This window comes from Protopterus annectens, chromosome 13.part0 (assembly GCF_019279795.1).
Source record: "Protopterus annectens isolate FY-2018-M chromosome 13.part0, PAN1.0, whole genome shotgun sequence".
In the NCBI taxonomy this organism is placed as follows: Eukaryota; Metazoa; Chordata; order Ceratodontiformes; family Protopteridae; genus Protopterus; species Protopterus annectens.
Window position 1 is genome coordinate 501,864,942 of NC_056747.1, and position 20,206 is coordinate 501,885,147.

General features: G+C 35.2%; 1 protein-coding gene across 1 annotated transcript in view; it reads right to left on the reverse strand.

Annotated features, from left to right (window-relative positions):
• The window catches only part of LOC122787923 (dynein beta chain, flagellar outer arm-like), a 5,188,001-nt gene that overhangs the window by 2,797,490 nt on the left and 2,370,305 nt on the right, over nucleotides 1-20,206 (reverse strand). Inside the window, exon 53 of the mRNA XM_044054850.1 lies at nucleotides 6,356-6,404. Coding sequence (XP_043910785.1) covers nucleotides 6,356-6,404 — 49 coding nt within the window. The remainder of the gene's footprint in view (nucleotides 1-6,355; nucleotides 6,405-20,206) is intronic.

A 20,206-nucleotide genomic window follows, 5' to 3' on the forward strand; every position in this document is an offset into this window, starting at 1 on the left:
AAACTCACTTAATTTTTAATATATGTTAGCGCTTTCATAAAGAACAATGTCTGTACTTCTTCAGGGGTCTGTGGTAAGTTAGTTTTAGTAGTGCGTCTGTGTCCTTGCCATATATTGTTCTTCAAGCAGTCTTTTTTCTCTCATTTAACCAGTAAGTAAAACCCACCTAGCTGGGGGGCTACACCCCTCATCCCCCCAACTAAATATAACAATTCCAGGATTGCACTACAGTGGAGAACAAGGCATGTTGGCCAAGTGTTTACTTACCCTAGTCAACATTCAGGTTTCTGAACTATCGTGATTTTCATCTTGGGATTTTGAAAGTCGGTCATCTGAGAGTCAAGCTTTAGAAGAAGACCCATATACATACATACAAATATTTCCAGCATGGGCAATAATGCCTTTCTAGCTAGTCAATATACCAAAACAGTCATTCCCATAGCAAGTGTCCAAGCTGTTTTATCTAAACTAGTGCTTGCATTAATGCAATTTAGCAGGTTGATAGAACTTAATTTTTTTACTCATAAGGTAAATTAAGCTTTATTTTTCATTGACAAACTGATTCTATGTATAAATGGAAGATAGACTACAAAAAGAAAGTACATTCATTCTTAGCAACCACCCTATTGTTCAAGCATTTGAAAAGGCTTGTGAAGTTAATTTATATAAACTTTTAAAAAATACAAGATATAAAAATACAACAATTTGACTGCAAAAGAAAACAATCTTATCTGGTATTAAAAACCATAGGAATATTAGATTATTAGACCAGACAAGGGTAGGGGCACTGTATTATCTGACCATTTGTCATATAGAAATATTATGTTTGAAATGTTGCAGGATAATATTGCTTATGAGCATGTGTCAAGAAATGAAATTGTGGTAGCTTACTAAAATATTGATTTATATCTGGAAGATTTGTAGTGGCAGAATGCAATTGATTTAAAGTTATATGAATTTTTGCATATGTCCCATCCTATTATTCCTGTGATATTTGGAATACCAAATATAAATAAAGATATTCTACAACCCCCTTTGGACCAACTGCAGTGGCACAGGACTTAAAAACATATCCTTTAGCGATTTATATTGACAGGAAATTAAGACCTATGTACAAACATACATCATATTTATTGAAAGACTCATGGGATTTTTGAGTTAGAATTAAACCTGAACTTTTTTTTTTTTTGAAAAGGTAGTATTTCTTACAATTTATATAATTGATTTGTTTACTTGTATCCCACAGGATAAAGGGATGTTTCTTTTCAACAAATGTTTACTTGAATATAATTTTTATCAGCATGTGAATGGATGTTAATTTCTGAATTTATGACTATAGTACTTGAAAACAATTCCATTTTCTTTGAAGAGGAGATAAACTAGCAGACAAAAGGTGTGGCTGCGGGTGCCTCATGTGCACCTGTTTTTGCAAATCTAGTTATGTGTGGGTGGAAAATAAACATATATTTAACAACAATCAGTTTTTTGCACATTGCATTTTATATTTGAGCTATCTTTTATTTTATGCGATATTAGAGAGAATGTGGTTAAGGACTTTATTGACTATATGAATGCAACCACTGACTTCCTTTAAGCTATTGATAAATATGATATAAATAGTAGCAAGTATTTGGATCCCTCCATTTTTAAAAGACATGGGAGATTTGGGTCTAACATATATAGGAAGCCAACTTACAGCATTTCTTTCTTACATTTTACTAGCTGCCATCCATATAATCAAAAATTGGGTTGATTAAGGGACAACTTATCAGGCTATCTCATATGATTTCTGAAGATGAATTATATGAACATGAAGTGCAAACAATTATGTCTATGATTTTAGACAGAGGATACCCTCAGTCCCTTTTGGAAAAAAATATTCAGAAAGTTACCTCTAAAAGGAAGGCTGTCTATATTCCCTTATTGGAGATCAGGCAAAGACCAGAAATTCCTTTAGAGAATAATTCTGGTTCTCTTAAACACAACCATTTTGAACATGCACTAGTTCTTGAGTACTGGAATGGTTCTAATGATGTTAAAAATATTATAAGATACAACTGGACCATGTTTAAAACAAATGAACCTATTTTGATACTACAGGATATCAACCCAAGTTTGTTTACAATATATTTAAATTAATATATTTTAAATTAATAAATTAAATAGAATATTTTTAAATGGATTATTAAATCAAAAATCTAGCAATACACAAATTGTATAAATTTTATGCATTTTAGGAATTGGGTATTTCAGTAGATAGAATGTGGTTTTGTAAAAGGTTTTAAGTATTTATATTAATTGTATTACATATTACTTCAACTCTGTTCTTATTAGTCATAAACTAATTGTCATCTATTTAAAAGTGTTGGTTTGGAGAGAACATTTATCTGAGGAAGTTGTTGGATGAAAACATAAAATTTAATCTGTCAGCATTAATGTTTGTTCGTGCATTTATTTATTAAAAGCTTGTTGAGTTTTAGAACCGGTGGGACCTTTGTGCTTTTATTTTTGTTATTAGTTTACAAGAAGCACTTTCCGATTTTGGTTCAAGTTTGTTTACAAGACTGGTAAAAATTTAAAGATCTTTGAACATAAACTAATAGAAAATGGAAAAACAGTTGGCTATACCACAAATGTGGGGCATGTGCCCAGTGCTAATGTATACATCATCATCATTCTCTTTCAGCTTTTCCCATTAGAGGTCACCACAGCGGATCATCTCTTTCCATTTCTTCCTATCCTCTGCATCTTGCTCTGTCACACCAACCGCCTGTATGTCCTCTCTCACCACATCCATAAACCTTATCTTAGGCCTTCCTCTATTCCTCTTACCAGGCAGCTCCATCCTTAGCATCTTTTTCCCAGTATACCCATCATCCCTCCTCAGCACATGTCCAAACCATCGCAATCTTGTCTCTCTTGCTTTGTCTCCAAACTGTCCAACATGAGCTGACCCTCTAATATACTGATTCCTAATCCTATCCATCTTAGTCACACCGAGTGCAAATCTTAACATCTTTAACTCTGCCACATCCAGCTCTGACTCCTGCCTTTTTGTCAATGCCACTGTCTCCAACCCATATAACATAGCTGGTCTCACTACCCTCTTGTAGACCTTCCCTTTCACTCTTATTGGTACCCATCTGTCACAAATCACTCCTGACACTCTTCTCCACCCATTCCACCCTGCTTGTACTCTCTTCTTCACCTCTCTTCCACATTCACCATTACTCTGAACTGTTAATCCCCAGTACTTAAACTCGTCCACTTTACCAACTCTACTCCCTGCATCCTCACCATTCCTCTACCCTCCCTCTCATTTACACACATATATTCTGTCTTAGCCCTGCTGACCTTCATTCCTCTGCTCTCTAGAGCATATCTCCACTTCTCCATAGTCTCCTCAACCTGATTCCTACTCTCACTACAGATCACAATGTCATCTGCAAACATCATAGTCCACGGGGCCTCCTGTCTGATCTCATCTGTCAACCTGTCCATCACCACTGCAAATAAGAAAGAACTCAGAGCTGATCCTTGATGTAATCCCACCTCCACCTTAAATGGATCTGTCACTCCCACTGCAGTCCTCACCATTGTCACACTACCCTCGTACATATCCTGTACCACTCTTACATACTTCTCTGCCACTCCCGACTTCCTCATACAATACCACAACTCTTCTCTAGGCACCCTGTCATATGCTTTCTCCAAGTCTACAAAGACAAAGAAACAATACTGTTTTGAAAAACTCTTTAGAAAGTAATGTTATTTTCACGCATGGTAATTGCTGGTCTGGTGGTGTGTTATATATGGCTAAATGCCACACATGTCAAGCATTTTATGTTGGTAAAACATAGTGTCAACTAAGGAGAATATGAGCACAATTGCAATATAAGTAGACATAATGAGAAAAAATGCACTTTACAAACATTCTATTCAATGTCAGAATTTGAAGAAATTTGTGTTAAGCATAACTGATACAGGCCACAGAATTTAAGGGGAGGTTCTTGGGAATCATGTCTTGAATATATTGAATTATTATGGCAATTGAAATTAGATGCATCTCAGAAATCTGGATTAAATGATGCATTTATGATAAAACCTGTCTTAAAATTATAAGCAGTGAAATTGTGAATTGATTTGTTTGAATTTTATTTCTGGTGACATTTACTGTTTAAGCTATTATTGTCAGTTTTACAAGTCTTTAATGCTGTAGTTATAAACGTTCAAAAAGGTTAATGACTTAATTTTTTAAACAGTGCACTGTTGGGTGGGGTTACATTCTAACCCCTCCAACACATCAAATCAACCTTCTCTGTCTATTCACTAAACAATACAACTATAAAGGTCAATTTTCACACTAACCTTCTATTGGTCTATATAGATGACAAACAAATTCAACAGCCACATCAATAACTGCATCAAAAAGACTCACCAAAAAATAGGATTGCTTTACAGAAATCAAACAATTCCTAACACAAGATTCTAAATTGTCCCTAGCTCGTCTACCTTCGACCTACTTTATTATATGCAGCCCTTATCTCTACTAACCTCCAAAAAAATTTGTCAACCAAACTCGAACTAACATACAACAAAATAGCTAGATTTGCCACTAACATCCCCTACTGCTCACAACACTGCCTCTCCTTAAAAAAACTCAACTGGCTAGAATTCCATAATCAACTCATTCTGCCTCAGCTTCATCTGACTCATTCCATCCTCCACCAAACCCTAACCCATCCTTCACTGGCAAACCTCATCTCCCCAACTGGAAACTTTGTAGCTCTGAGCAACACCTCCTCCAAATTTCCAAACCTAATGCATCCATAGGAAAAAGTCTCTATAGTCACTCTGTTACCACTTCTTGGAACAAACTTCCTCCCTATATCAGATCTATTCAAAAGTCTAGTAACTTCAAACGAGCTTTAGAGGAATATCTGCTCAACTCCTGGACCTTCCCCTATAACGATCCTACTTGAATCACTACCTCCTTCTGGTTAGCTTCTCCTCTTCCACTGTCCTTATTTGCTTACATTATGCACATTCCTTCCTATACTTTATTTCAATTTCAATCACAGTTATAACTCTATTTCTTACACCATAAGCATCCTTCTTGTATCTCCCTTTTATTGTTCTGTCTGTCATTTTAGTCTCCAACTAGATTCCACTCTATACTTGATATTTCTATTTCCCTATCTTTCCCTCATGTCACTCACATGATCAAACCTTCCATGACTGCAATCTGATATTGTATGGCATATAATTATTTGTATTTTGTTTATTCTTCAAACATTGTATAACAGAAATCTTTATTTTTTCTTCAATGTATAACTCATACCATTTTTTAATTTGTTTGTTTGCTTAATTATGTACTTCATTGTAACAAATTATTTTTTGTACCGGAGCTTTTCTCCTTGGGTCTCTACTGAAAAGGGCCCCTGCCCAGCCAGACTAACCCTGTTAACAAATGACTAATAAATAAGTAAAATAAATAATGAAGTCCAAGTTTTATGCTGTGGATGAAAGTGCTAAACATTTACTAACTTTTAATAGTTTACTAAACTGTCTCGACTTAAAACATTCTGAACAAATGTGATCACTATGGAGTCCTATTTTAGGAAAAGGAGCAGGATAAGCCATGTTGCTTTTTGTGGTTCTTCATTCTACATCTCATACTATTCTGAAGGATATACAATCTAGATCCATCCCAGAGCATATTTACTTGTTTACAGTTACTTTTCACTCTTTATAGTTTTGTGTTCTAACAAGTTAGCATAGTTGCCTAACAAGCATTTTTTAACGTAGGCATTGTTGTTTTTTAAAGTTGCTTCCAGTTTTCTAACACTAGAAAACTGCCACTGATGTTATCTACATAGCTGCAGCACTAGCATCCTATACACAGTATCCTTTCCTTTACTTCTGGATGAAGGCAGGCACTTTCATTTTCTTGCAAAAGCAGCCTAACTATGTGATTTAGATACCTTAAAATTGATCTAGATATGTGAGATGAAGTATTTTTACGTAAAATGTTTTTTCTAACACATACAGCTCATTAAATTACAGATTACAAATAAACAACTACATGCTCAATGATTCAAAATAAGTTTCACACAGTGACCAAACATAATCTGAATATCAGTTGCTCTCTAAAGTATCTTCTGAATAAATATATAGAAATTAATGTAAAGTCAATAATATGCAATAAAAGAACTGTATGGTTTCCTCTAAACTGGTTTACTATTACAAATTAAAATAAATATTAAAATTCATGACATCTTATTTACTTGTGAACACCAGCATTTATCCCAAGATAATACTATTTCAATTAAGAAATGGAGATAAAAACACCCACCCTTACTGCAGAAAACACTTCTCATTATTTCCATCTGTTGTTCATCGATCTGTAAGTGTAAGAAAATGACAAGTTATTGACGTAAACATTTTTTCAAAAAGAAATCTTAGCATGTCTTCACTTCTTTTCTGTTTACTGAGTCCTTGTTTCTTATTAATGATTACCACGCTCATATTACGAAAGAAATATGCAAAATGGAACTACATTAAACCTGAGATCACCTGTGAAACTGCGAAGGAGTGTTGTAGTAGTGCACCAAATGCTTACATTTTGTTCACTTAAGTAATTGTAAAGTAATGCTGCTGTACTATGCACATGCCATGTATTCTGTTTTACTGAAGCCTTAGACTGGACTTTGAATTATCAGTAGTAGTTACAACACCTCATACACAAAACATGGATATTGTTATGCAAAAATTTGGTGGTTCATCATCCACAGTAATGAATGACAATGATGTTTTCTGGAGTTCAGTTTTAGTAAGGATATAATGAGACAACCCCAATATAAACCCGTCCCAAAAATCAGTGAAACTAAAAACATGAATACATGTGAAGATTCTTTACTCCAAACAGCAGTGCCATGTATACATTTAATTTAATAAAGCAATACATGTTCTAGCAGCTTGTGAAAGTACACTCAGACTATGTAAAAATATTTCTTCTGAAAAAATGTTTTACTTTAAACAAGCCATACTATGTCCTTATATTATTACAGACAGAAGATTTTTTTTTCGAGTTTTGGACTTCAGCTTTACCTCTGAATGCTTATAGCTTTTCACAAGAAGATTCTGCATTCTGTACTCCTTACAGTACAGAGCACTCTAAATGCAAAGCAGTTTTAGCCCTGGTAACAGAACAATTATACAGTAGGAAATCACTCCTTACAAAGTGCACTGCATTCCAACTAAAATGCATTTGTACTTAACTAAGCCATATATCATAAGTAGGTATTCATCACACAATTATTATTATATGCCAAGGTAGCTATAAAATGCAAGTCTACAGGCTGAAAGCATTACAGAGTATGATGCAACATCTGCATCACACTACCATTATAAGAGCATAACAGCCATCAAGCTACAACCTGGAAAAGAGAATATAGAAATACTGAGATAAAACAGCAGTAAAATGCTACTCATACTGGAAAACACAATGGAGAATGGTGAATATTACAAAACTAATCTGGTGTCTGGCATTAAAACAATCTCACCAGTACGACAAAGTTTATTCATTATTGAACACAATTTATTTGTTCTCACTTTACTTGCTTAGTTCAGTGAAGGGTCAAAGAATGAAAAAGACTAGGCTCTGTAAATGCGAAACAGAGAAACTAATCTTGAAGATGGTAAGGAGGTAAGTACAGTTGCAAACATTCTACTTACCAATAACAGTAGATGTATGAATGAAACACTGCCTTAGTGGCATATGGGTTCTATGTCTGCACAAACACATACACTGGCAGCTTTCCAGAGCTCAGCATCCCTCCACTGACTCATCAGGGGAAATCTAACACCTGTCAGAGTCAGTTATTCAGGCTTTTAATGCAAGGAAGGATGAACCAAGAAGGACCAAATTCAGGAAATACCAGATGCCAACCATTTCACAGCCATACTATACCAACACAAATAACCAAAGCCAGCCAAGAACACAACATGGTTTGATACCATCAAACTATACACAAAATCTGGGGAATGGCGTGTAGGTGCTGCCACTGAGGCAGTGTGAAATTTGAACACCCATTATTACAGGTAAGTAGGACTTATGCAACTGTACTATGTTCATTCAGATTGCCTCCGTGGCATGTGGGTATAGTCTCAAGGATAAGAATCCAGAAGATCCTGGAGAATAGTTCTCATAAAGCCTGCTCTGGAACCTAAGAAAGAATCCAGTTTGCTGTGCTTTGTAAAGATGTGAACATTGGACCAAGTTGCTGCCTCCAGAGTCCACACCCTTACAATATGCGTCCAAAGAGAATAAGGCTCAGGCAGAATGTGCCTTAACCCTGCCTAGAATAGATGTACCATGGTGGGAGTAGCAAACAGCAGTAGCTGACAACCAATGAGCAATCATTTGCCTAAAGGCAGGTTGACCCTCCTTAGCCCCAGAATAGGAAATAAACAGCTGTTCATCTTTCCTGAAGGGCTTAGTTCTGTCAGCTTAGTACCTGAACTGTCTGTGCACAAACGAGGTACCCATAATCTTTTCTCCCATGTTTTTATGTTCCATAAACAAAACTGGGAGACTGATAGCTTGATTCAAGGTAAATTCAGAAATAACTATTGATATGAGAGAAGGATTAATGTGTAGAACAACCCTGTCCTTTTGGAAAATCAGATAAGGTTGACCCACCATGACAGCTTGCAGTTCAGAGACTTATTTTGCAAATGTCAAAGCAATAAGTAAAATAGTTTTCCAAGTGATGAACCTCAAATCAGCCTAAAAGGCAGGTAAAAAAGGAGATAAGGTCAATTTTTCAAGAACAAAATGGAGATACCATGGAGGAGGAATTTGCTTTCAAGGATGTCTCGCATGCAACCCTTTAACCACAAAAACAGGTGAAAGAGGGGATCCATGGGCAGACAAGTTGCAATGGCTGGAAGATGTACCTTGATAGATGTGTAAGATAAGCCATTGCTGAATAACTGACACAGATATTTCAAAACCAAAGGGGAAGACACCATATTAGGCCATCTGATATCAGCAATTATTCTGACAAAGTGAAAGATGATAGCAAAGAAATAAGTGGGAAGAAGGACATACATAAGTGTCACACTTGTAAGTATATAAATATATCAATGAAGGCCCACATACTTATTGTACTAATACTACTAAGACATATGCTGCAAATGTTTTTACATGTATATCTGAATATGTGATGTACTCAATGTATAAAACACATGATGTATTATGTTCAATGTACAAAATGAACACAGTTAAAAATTCAAATATATGAGCATTTTTAGCCATTAGATTTGTGACAATTTTAATAAGTTTTTCAGTGCTTAAGACAGTAACAGCTGATGTGGGAGATGGTAGCAGAGATAATAAGTTAAGTGGCAAGTTTCCTTGTATGCTTGCTGAAGTTACTTAAAATGGATGGGAGGTTCCTTTGCTTATCAAGCAAGATTTGAAATTAATGCATTTTATCAATAATATCTTTTTTTTAAATAATCAATGTTTATTAGCAATGTTCATTAAGTCAGACTAACATATATGAACATAACAAGTAGATCCACAGACAGTGAGCATTACATATGCTTGAAGAGCAATTCCAAACCAACAACTATAAAATTAAACACAGCAACATTTTAAGAGTTAATGGTATATTCAACTTAATAATAACTGCCGGTCCGGTATGTAGTGCTTACTTGAACATAAGTATTCTGGCTTTATGCACTTAGCATATACCAGTTTACCATATCTTTGTGGTATTATAAGTACTACGCAGATAAATCTAACCTGAACTAAAAAGAGGAGCCTTTGGAGGACAGCTATTATTAAAAAAGATTATTTATTGCCACTAACCATGGAGACCATTTAGTGGTAAATTTTCTCCTTGGCCTTTCAAACCTCAAATTCATATCCTGACTGTAGATTACATTAATAAACTCAACTAATTCTTGCAAAATTGGGCCTTTGGCTTCTTCCAACATCTGGTAATACACTTGTTGGAAAAAGTATTACGACACCTATTAAAGCAGTCTCCAAGTTTGACCTGTGAAACACATAGGGGCAGTAACAGATTAATGGGTAACAGAACTAGCCCAGGGAGGATTTTCCAAATGAGGTCCAGTTCCTGAGATTTAAACAGATTGAGCCTAGTGCAATCTAGAAAGATATGTCACCAAGTACCCCTCTGTGGCTCTTCACACTGCCAGCAAAACAGATCACGGATATTGACATTTTAAATAATTGCGCTGAAGTGTAGAACCTGTGTAAACATTGCCATCCAAAAAAATGAAATTTCCTGGCGATAGTAACATATCTGTAAAAATAGATAACTTTAATCCAGACCTTCAAAATTAGGGTATGGATTTCTCTCTCTCCCAATACCTCCATGTTTTTTCTTCTTCCTTGTGACACAGTCCCATTAATAACCATTATGCCTGGGCTATCTTTTTTCTCCACTTTAGGGTTCCTGCTCTTATTTCTAAAATCCACTTCATGATCATAGAGCAGTCCTGTACAGGAACCCTTAAGAGTTTTAATGACTTACATCTCTGAGGCAGATTGCAGATGATGAGGATGCCCCTACAATTTAATGGTTGTGGGTAACAAATTCATCCCACAAGGCAGTCTAACCATATATTATTAAATGCTCCCAGTATAGGATTGGCCAATGTTACTCAACTCGGTGGACTAAGTCTGCTTCAGCAGGCCTCCATGCAGAGCTCAGCTCCACAGAAATAATCTGTTCCTCCCGGTTCTTTATATTAGGCTTGCTAAAGGTCCTCCTCAAGTTTCCAGAATGTGTTCAAAGAGGGTGTTAGCATGAGAGCATAACCTATCATCCCTAAGGAACAGACATTTATAAAAAGTGTCCAGACCTTTGACATCCATTAAGGAAAATCTCCTCACAGACAGCATTTTGATAGGTCTATGATATTCTGGGAAATTTTTAGTATGACAGCATGGAAGTATAGCTCAGGGTCCAGGACCCAAAGTCCAGCTGCATTAGCAGGATAAGTAAAGAACCTCCAGGCCACCCTGTAGTTCTCAGTGTCCCAGTGTAGCATTTTGATAAAGCCCACTGCTGGAGTACCGTGTACCCCTTACACTAGGCATAGAATATTTGAAAGGAGGAAGAATATTAACACTGATATCCTTTGTTGGAGATCTAGCTTCAGGTCTCCCCAGTGGGTTAAGAATTCACTACAATTTATCAGTAGAAGGTCATATCCCATAGCTGTTTGAACTGCTTAGAGACAGTGGTATGTATACTCCCAAGTAACTGATCACCTGCCAAGTAATTAAGAAGGCATATTCAGCCTTCACTGTTAAGAGTATGTTATACATTACAGGTACAATCATTGTTTTATATCTATTAAATTTGTAACCCGACATCCCAGCATCATCTCCTACTATGGTCATCAGCCAGTCCAGTTGACTTTCCAGGTCTCCAATGTATACCAGCAGATCATTAGCTCAAAGGGAGAACACTCTAATGATTTCTCCCAATTTGTAGCCCATGGCCTCTCCACTCCTAAGTTGACATGTGAATGGCCTCAAGTATATGGCAAACAAGAGAGGCAAAAGGGGCACCCCCTGTCTATCTCCCCTGCCAGTCCTAATGACCTGCAGCAGAAGACCCCCTAGCTTTACATTAGCTGAGGCATTGCTTTAAAGGTTTTGAATAATCTGAATGAATTAGCCAGGTAGGCCAAATCTAGCTAACACTAAACTAACATAAAATGTCAATTAACCCAGTCAAAACCTTTTTCAGCATTAAAGCTCATGACCAGTAGTGGGTGAGAACTCATCCAAGAAAACTCTATGATAAGTATTATTTTTAATACATTATCAAATGTTTGTCGGTCCTTCACAAGGCCAGTCTAGTCTGGGTGGATGAGCCATTGCAACCAATGGTTAAGTCGATAATCTGCATTTAAAACTGATATGGGGGACTATGATGCTGGAGAAAAAGGTTCCTTGCCCTTTTTTAGTATAACCGATATCAGTGCCTCACCCCAACTTTTAGAGCAGGTGGCATCTGCTAATATTTGGTTGTAAAATGCTAACAAGTTATCTAATATGATCTGCCCATAGTTAGAACTACTTCTAATGGAAAACCATCCTTCCCTGAAGGTTTACCTTTAGCTGCATTCCTCATCACTAAGTTTAGTCCCTCTCTGTTGATTGAAACTAATATATTGTGTTTATGTTGATATGATAGCTGGAGCAACTCCAAACCTTTCAGAAACCTGAAGAGTTTTGCATCAGCTCAAAAATCTTCCCCTTATATAGTTGACTAAATGTAGTCTCAACTTACTTTCAGGATTTTTCCAGGAGTTTCTCCTACCAGTCCTGTGTGCTAGCTCCTTATTTTTGTTATCAAGCCCTGTATAGTCTGTGATCTCAGCCTGCAACTTCTGAGATGCTGGAGAATAAGTTAAGTCATTTGGTTTCCAAGCCGTTAGTATCTTCTGGACCTTACCCTCATTGATACCTTCCAACTGGGTCTATAAGCAGAAATATTTTAACATTCCATTTTTATTAGGCAGTAAATCAAGTGCCTGCAGTTCTTGAAGCATCATTTCTATTTCCCAAACATTTTCTGTTTGATCTTTTTTTTATTTTTGATTTAAAAACTGAAATAGGTTGAGTCTCATAATTTCCTTTTTATTATCCCACTACACCAGTCTACCTAAACCTTTTATCATGGCATGGAAGGATAAAGATGTATATTGTTTAACCAATCACTCCGTTAACTGCTCCCAGTTACAACAGTAAGTATCTAGTTTATGGACTCTGTCCCAATTATCCCTGATGGACTTTATGTCAAACCTTAACTGTGAGTGAAAAAAAGAAAGTGGAAAAAAAAACTAAGACCAAATTGCACTATAAATTGGGTCACACCCCAAGAATAGGTCGTATAATGTTAGCACCCATCAGGGAATTTCCGCAGAGGTGAAGACCAAAGCCAATGTAATGCTAAAGTAGGTCCCCTCAGTCATTTTTGGTGACTGGTAGCAGATGGGGTGCCAGTGCCAGTTTCTCTTTCATTTTCATCCTTCTTTAAAAACATGGAAACAGTTCTGAGTTGCCATTCCTAGAAGTGCATGCCAGTCCCTTTTTCCTTAGCTTGCAAGCTTGAAGATGACTGGGTAACTGAGTCTAAATTTAATCACATTTTTCTTGGCTAGTATATACCAGGCAGGGAAGCAATACATGGCTGCCTGTTATTTAAGCTGTAGTTATTATCACAGAAGACTCTGCTACTGCTAAAATTATCCACTTTTCCTGGTGTCAAAAAAGCCCACCTCTCCCATTCTTTTGTTTCATAGGTAGTAAACCTTACCAAAATAGGTCTAAGGAGAGATTTCCTCTGCACTGCTGGTAGAAAAACATGCTGAGCTCACTCAGTACTTATTTCCCCACTCAGTAGTAATGCCATTCTGATAACTTCAGTCCGATAAATCCAATGCATTAATTTCCTTCTAGTTTCTCTGGTATGCCAGCAAACCATAGGTTCTTGTGTCTGTCATGGTCCTCCAAATCCTGGCAATTTAACGCGAAGGCCTCGATTGCTACCTCAGAGCCAGTTGTTCTCGCCATAGAAGAATATGATACCTGCATAAGCTCTTGAATTTGGTCTGAATGGAGTTTCAGAGTGCTTTCAAGTTCAGTCAGATGAGCCTCATTTTGCCTTATAAGTTCTGAAAGTTACTTGTCGAATTTGTTAGGTTCACCCATTATTACCACAAACGTATTATCAGGGGAGGAGGCTTCTTGATCTCTGGGCATGCTTGTAGCAGGAAGTTTCCCTTTGAGCATCTGACATGATCTCTCCCCACCTGCAAGGAAAGCATTGGGTCCTTGATTTTGTTGCTCTTTTGTTGATTCGTCCTCTCATTCATCCAGTGTCTCTTAGCAGCTTAGGTGAGAATTTGAGGGCTTAATTAGTGAAGGTTTTTGCCTAAAAGGATTATAATAGAAAATTAAGCTGGAGTTGATCTAACCCAGATGCTATTAGCTCATCATCTTAACCAGAATTCCCCTCAATTATGGATTTTATAATAATTTTTAAATAGTTAATTTCATACATTTTATAATTAAGGAACAATTAGGATATGATTTTTTTTTTGTTGTACAAAGGAAAAAAAAAGACAAAGTGAAAATGGTCATGTAACTTGTAGGTAATATATTTAAATGTTTTGTAATGGCACACATTTAAATCTGAAGAAATTTCAGTGACACCATTTACTGCCTAGTGAATAAATAGCGTTACACTATTTTTGTGGAGTTCCATTAAGCGAGCGTGAGCGGATGTAATTTTGTGTGGTAATTGCTTCCTTGGTCCAAATCCACGCTGGTTGTTTTATAGATTCTGAGAATTCTGTTGGGTTGATTTATTCAAGATTAGAGTAAATGTTGGGTATAATATCAGCAAAATTCAGCTTTAACATTACATTCCTTGTAAAACACTTTAAGTCCAAAATAAAGTCTGTTACCATTGCTTTCTGAGAAGGAATGAAATAAAGACTGTCTGTCTATGTCCAAGGAAAAGGGGAGCATGTTTCATTGCCCCAGGAGTCGGAGCAGAAAATGGGTCAAGAGGAAACAAGAAATCGACCAACAGCATACACCAACTATAAAGAAAATGTGGACAGTCAAGTGCAATCGTTGATTTGGAGCATTTCTAATTGAGTGTTAACTGAGACTGAGAAAGCAGTACTTGAGAAGGGCCTAGCAGCTGATGAAAAGATATTAGGTATCACTGGTAATAATCCGAATTTTACATATAAAAATATGGAATCCCTGGAAAGAAGGTTATGTTATTCAGTGGATAGGAAAATTCAGTGAAATACTGAGTTTGGAATGGGTATTAGTCCCTCTAATAGGTGTAACTTTTGTGAATACATAAATCCAACAGGACAGTTCTATCATCCAGATTTTGACTGGACATTTACATTTAATACTGCAGCTACTTGTGACACTACAAATGTGGTCTATTTAGCCCTCTGCATAAGCTGTGGCTCATTCTATGTGGGCAAAACTGATCGGAGACTACGTGATAGGATAAAGGAACATATATATAATATTAATACCAGAACCACCACTAATGCCTTAGCTAAACGGTTTACTATTGAAAATGCGAACGGCACTTGGGCGATAGTCGGATAGTCGAACGTATAAGGTCGTAAACAAGGATGTCGAAGACAAAATAATCAATCTAGGAACGGTTTTAACATGGGTCGAGGTAGGTGTTCAGTATTATTCCCTACTACAAACATCTTCCCTACCTCGAACCATGTTAAAACCGTTCCTAGATTGATTATTATGTCTTCGACATCCGTGTTTACGACCTTATACATTCGACTATCCGACTGTCGCTCAAGTGCCGTTCGCATTTTCAATAGTAAACCTAGCTAAACATGTCATTCGCAAAGGGGACACACACAAATTTCTCTTCCTAGTTATGGAAAAACTAGATTGGATGGTAGACATGGAGATGTTAAAAATAAGACAAAAACAAATGAAACCCACTGGGTTATTAAATTAAGAGCTGATAGTGGCAGTGGTTTGAATGACAAAGTCACCATCAAACTAATACTGAAAGCTAGACCTCTGCATAGAAAACATAGTTTTAACAGGATGTCAAACAATGTGTGTATACTGGTGGGGTAGCAGAGTAATACGTATTTTTTATAAAACATTGTTATTCTTTATAGGTTGTGTATATATATATATATATATATATATATATATATATATATATAATTTATATATTGTACAGATACATATACTAAATAGGTAATGTGGTTATAGCTACATATTTTATTATATAGCTTTGAATGTAACTAGCTTTAGTCTATGCATTTAGTACTAACTGTTTTTGCAGTAGCAATTATGGTGTTCCTGTCAATGTGCAACAAGCAATCAGGAAAGTAGTGCATTTGAATGTTAAGCACTGTATTTAAGGGATGAAGGTTTTTGACTAATAGTATCATCTGAAGAAGCAGTCTATGTAACTGTGAAAGCACTTACATTTGGATTCCATTAAAGATGTTTTACTTTTATAATTGCTGGGCATCGTTTTATTGTGCTCCATTTTATGATTTTCCTGTTGATTGTACTTTGGAGCAAGCTATTTATCTGGTGTATCTTTGTGCTGTTGTGCTGTGGATTTTTAAATAATTGTTTGAACTCCCCCTTTCACAACTTTTATTCAAATCATTTAGATTTATAGATAAACACTTCATATACAATGCATCAGCAGAAGTACAGTTAATCATAATTTCTTAAGACTATAGTTAACAATATGACTGAAAATGATTGTATATGTTTATCAATCGAGCTTAAGCTATTAATGTTTGTAGACACCAGACTATAAGTAGTTAAACATTGAAATATTAAGCATTTATATAAAAAGTAAACCACACAATCCCTAGAGTTTAAGACCCAATGTTTGAATAGCATCTCTATTCAAATATTCCCTCTAAAGTCTCTACCCAAAACTAACCCCCTCTCTATCTATTTGAGAATTAACCTCATACAAATGTTACTTATTAGGCAAATATTAAGTAATAAATTATATATACTTCTTATTATTTTATATTTATGTTTCAATAATATGTAAATGAAAGATAACTTTAAATAATGTAATTTTTTACTCTAATTACATTTAATACTTAAAAGAACAATATAAGGAGATCCCACAATTCAAATTAAGTAAACCTCAAGAAACCATAACACCTATAACTATTACTGCGTCAACAGTTACCTGCAAAAGTGTAACTAATGATGCACATTAAAGCTAAGTAATGATATATATATATATATATATATATATATATATATATATATATATATATATATATATATTATGACTATGAATAGGCAAGTTATTAACATGAACAGACAAGTTTCAATAGCTGAGTGAAAAGCAATCGATTACGAATACTATTGCAATATGAACTTTCATACTTATAATATGAAATGTACTGGATTAACAATTAAAATTTATCCATATGTAATATCTTATGTCTTTCATTTTGTATTTTTATGGGGTCCATATTGCTAAGTTGAAAGACCTTTAAGTCAAACACCTCTTCATTGACACAAAACCATCGAAATTCACTTCCGTGACTTGTGTAATTTTTCCTAGAGTAAGGATGTAGTTGGCCGCCTCCACAACTTTGCCCTTTTCTCCACTGTAGTGCGATATCAGAGTTGGTATATATAATTGGGAGGGTGTCGGGTAAATCCCCCACACTTGAGTGGGGTTGATTTAGTGCAGTGTGTGTTCTTTTGTGGTATGGGGCAATTGTTACATTGCCCTAGGAAAAATTCTGCAATTTACAAAAGTGAATTTTGATGGTTTTGTGTCAATGAAGAGAGATTAATTTTGATGTAGTAATACAGACCCATCTTTAAGTATATACAAAATGATTTATTTAAGTTTCCATCTTTAAGTACAACTGCACCAATTATTATTTGGGCAGTGCAGTGGTGCAGCGGTTAACGTTGTCACCTCACAGCAAGAGGTTCTCCAGTTTGATTCTTGGCTGGGATGCCTTCTGTGTGGACTCTGCATGTCCTCCATGCATTCACGTGGATTTCCTCCGGGTACTCCAGTTTCCTCCCACATTCCAAAGACATGCGAATGGAGCATTTCTCCCAGGGCCTCCACTAAAAATAGGCTATGTCCTAGTCGGACTTTCCCGGTCAACAAATGTTAAATAAATAAATGTTCAAATCCATGTTATGAATCTACAAATAACTAAAGCTTTTATTTATATATCTGACTTTACAAATGATTAATTAAAATAAATTCAACATAAATGCAGTTTTATATCTATTTATGAACTGTTGAATTATATAATAAGATTATGGAAATGAATTAACAATAACAATGACATGAGACATAGTTTGCTAGATGCTTCAGAGCTCTTAAATCAACTATTGTGGCCATTCTCAGACTCCAGCTATGTAAAATTCACTCTGTCAGGATTATACCTTGTAGTGATACAGTTTTAATATGAACACAAAAAAGGTTTTGCATCCTATTTAGGATCTATATATCTTTGATAGCAACTTGTTTATTAAGCCTGATCATTACTACAGAATATGTCATATGTCTCCAAGAATAAATGTTTGAGTCTGTCAATCAGTACTTGCATTACTTAATTATTTAAAAGTTCATGTCCTTTTCAGATGTAAACCAACAAATATCTTAATTTATCTTTGTCTATATAATTACTAAGAAAATAGAATTATATTATATAACATTACCAAATAAATTAAAACTATCATCATAAGTTAGTCTGCAAAACACTTACATTAGTGTACAACACAGTTATGAAAATATATCAAGATGTGGGCTTATAATCTTACATATTACTAGTTTAAGTATGGTACATAAAGGCAGAGATCACTTTAAATAATGTTATACCAGGATTGTCACTAGTATAACCTTTGACCCATGAACATGACATCTTTACTTTGCCATCTAGTTTCCTTTCTGATGATCCACAAAACTGAAACGTAATCTAAAGGCAAAAGAACAGAAGGAAAAAAGGGCCTTCTAGCTCACAATATTGGTAGGAAGACACAGCGACAACTCAAGCAACAACACAGCCCAAAACAACCGAAGTAATAACGCAGTCCAAAACAGCTCCAGGTATAGCTCGAACTTAGCTTTTTTTTTTTTTTTTTTTTTAAAACAACTCACTCATGAAATCTAAGACAAGAAAAGCAAACTCACAGATAGCAATGGCAAAATGCATCTCTCCACACATAAGAGACACTGTTTATCCATAGTTTTCACAAAAAATCAACAACTTCAGTTAAAAGACAAAAAAGCAAATAAAACAAAAACCTACATCACCTGCAACTCCATTTAAGCAAGGAACACATAGTGCAAACATCCAGCACACAATTAAACTTCCAGAAATGTGTACACCCCAAAGAAATCTCTATACCAATGACAGAGTACCAAAGAAGAATCTATCCTGCAAAACATAACACTTGCTCATGATATAGATGCGCAGAACCATAATACCTAGCTAAAAAAACACATAGTAAAACAAATAATAGGACCTTAGCTATCTGCATTTCAAGTTAGAATCAATATCCATATAATATATATATATATATATATATATATATATATATATATATATATATATATATATGGGATCCGTACGAATCACCGAAAGACAACATAACCAAAAGAGATTCGGCTGGGCATACTTGCGTGAAAGTGCTTTTCACCGAAAAGCACTTTCGCATAAATATGCCTGTTGCAGAGATCGCACTACAGTGGGGGTAAGGGAAAAGTTCCCTTTTCCCCACTGTAGTGCGACCTTAGAGTGGGAATATTTAAGTAGGGGGGTGTGGAGGGCACACTAATGTAAAAGTAATTTTTTTTTTTTAAACACACTTTAACAAAAGCGCTTTTTTCAGTGAAAGCGCTTTCGTCAAAGTGTGTTCAGTGATTGTGGATTCGGACTATTGAACATTCGTCCTAGATATATATATATATATATATATATATATATATATATATATATATATATATGTGTGTGTAATTAATGATTGTTTGTTAAATCAAAGTAACTTTATAAGTGGAAAATTATGGTTAAGAAAAGAAGAAAAGAACAAATAGTTATTCAAAGTGTAGTTATAGCTAATAGAATATTTTCAAATTACATCTAAATAAATACTGATTACATTAGATAGTTTATGATGTTATAAAGAATGATACAGAAAGTTAAATCACTTTACCTTACTGTTGTGTATATGTATATATATTTTCCTTTTTTTTCTCTATTTTCCTGTCTGAATTAGTTATATCTTTTTATTGTAAAATGGAAAGTAGTACCAAAAATATATGACTACAAACCAAACAGATCAGAGAGAAAAAAAAGACAAATATTTGTCTTTTAACTTTTTCTTTTCAATTGTTTTCCACCCATTTTTGCTCGTCTTTTCAAAGAACTATTGTTCCATTCCATTTCTTCTGTTTGTTCCAAAATGTTTGTTTTTAAAAAAGGACATACCCAATTCCAGGGTTTTAAATGTTTTAGTACATTCTGTAAGAAAAAAAATAAGTCTAGCTGGAAATAATAAGTGTACTTTAATCTGTCTCTTTTTCAATGCTTTTATCAAAGAAAGAAGTTCTTTTCA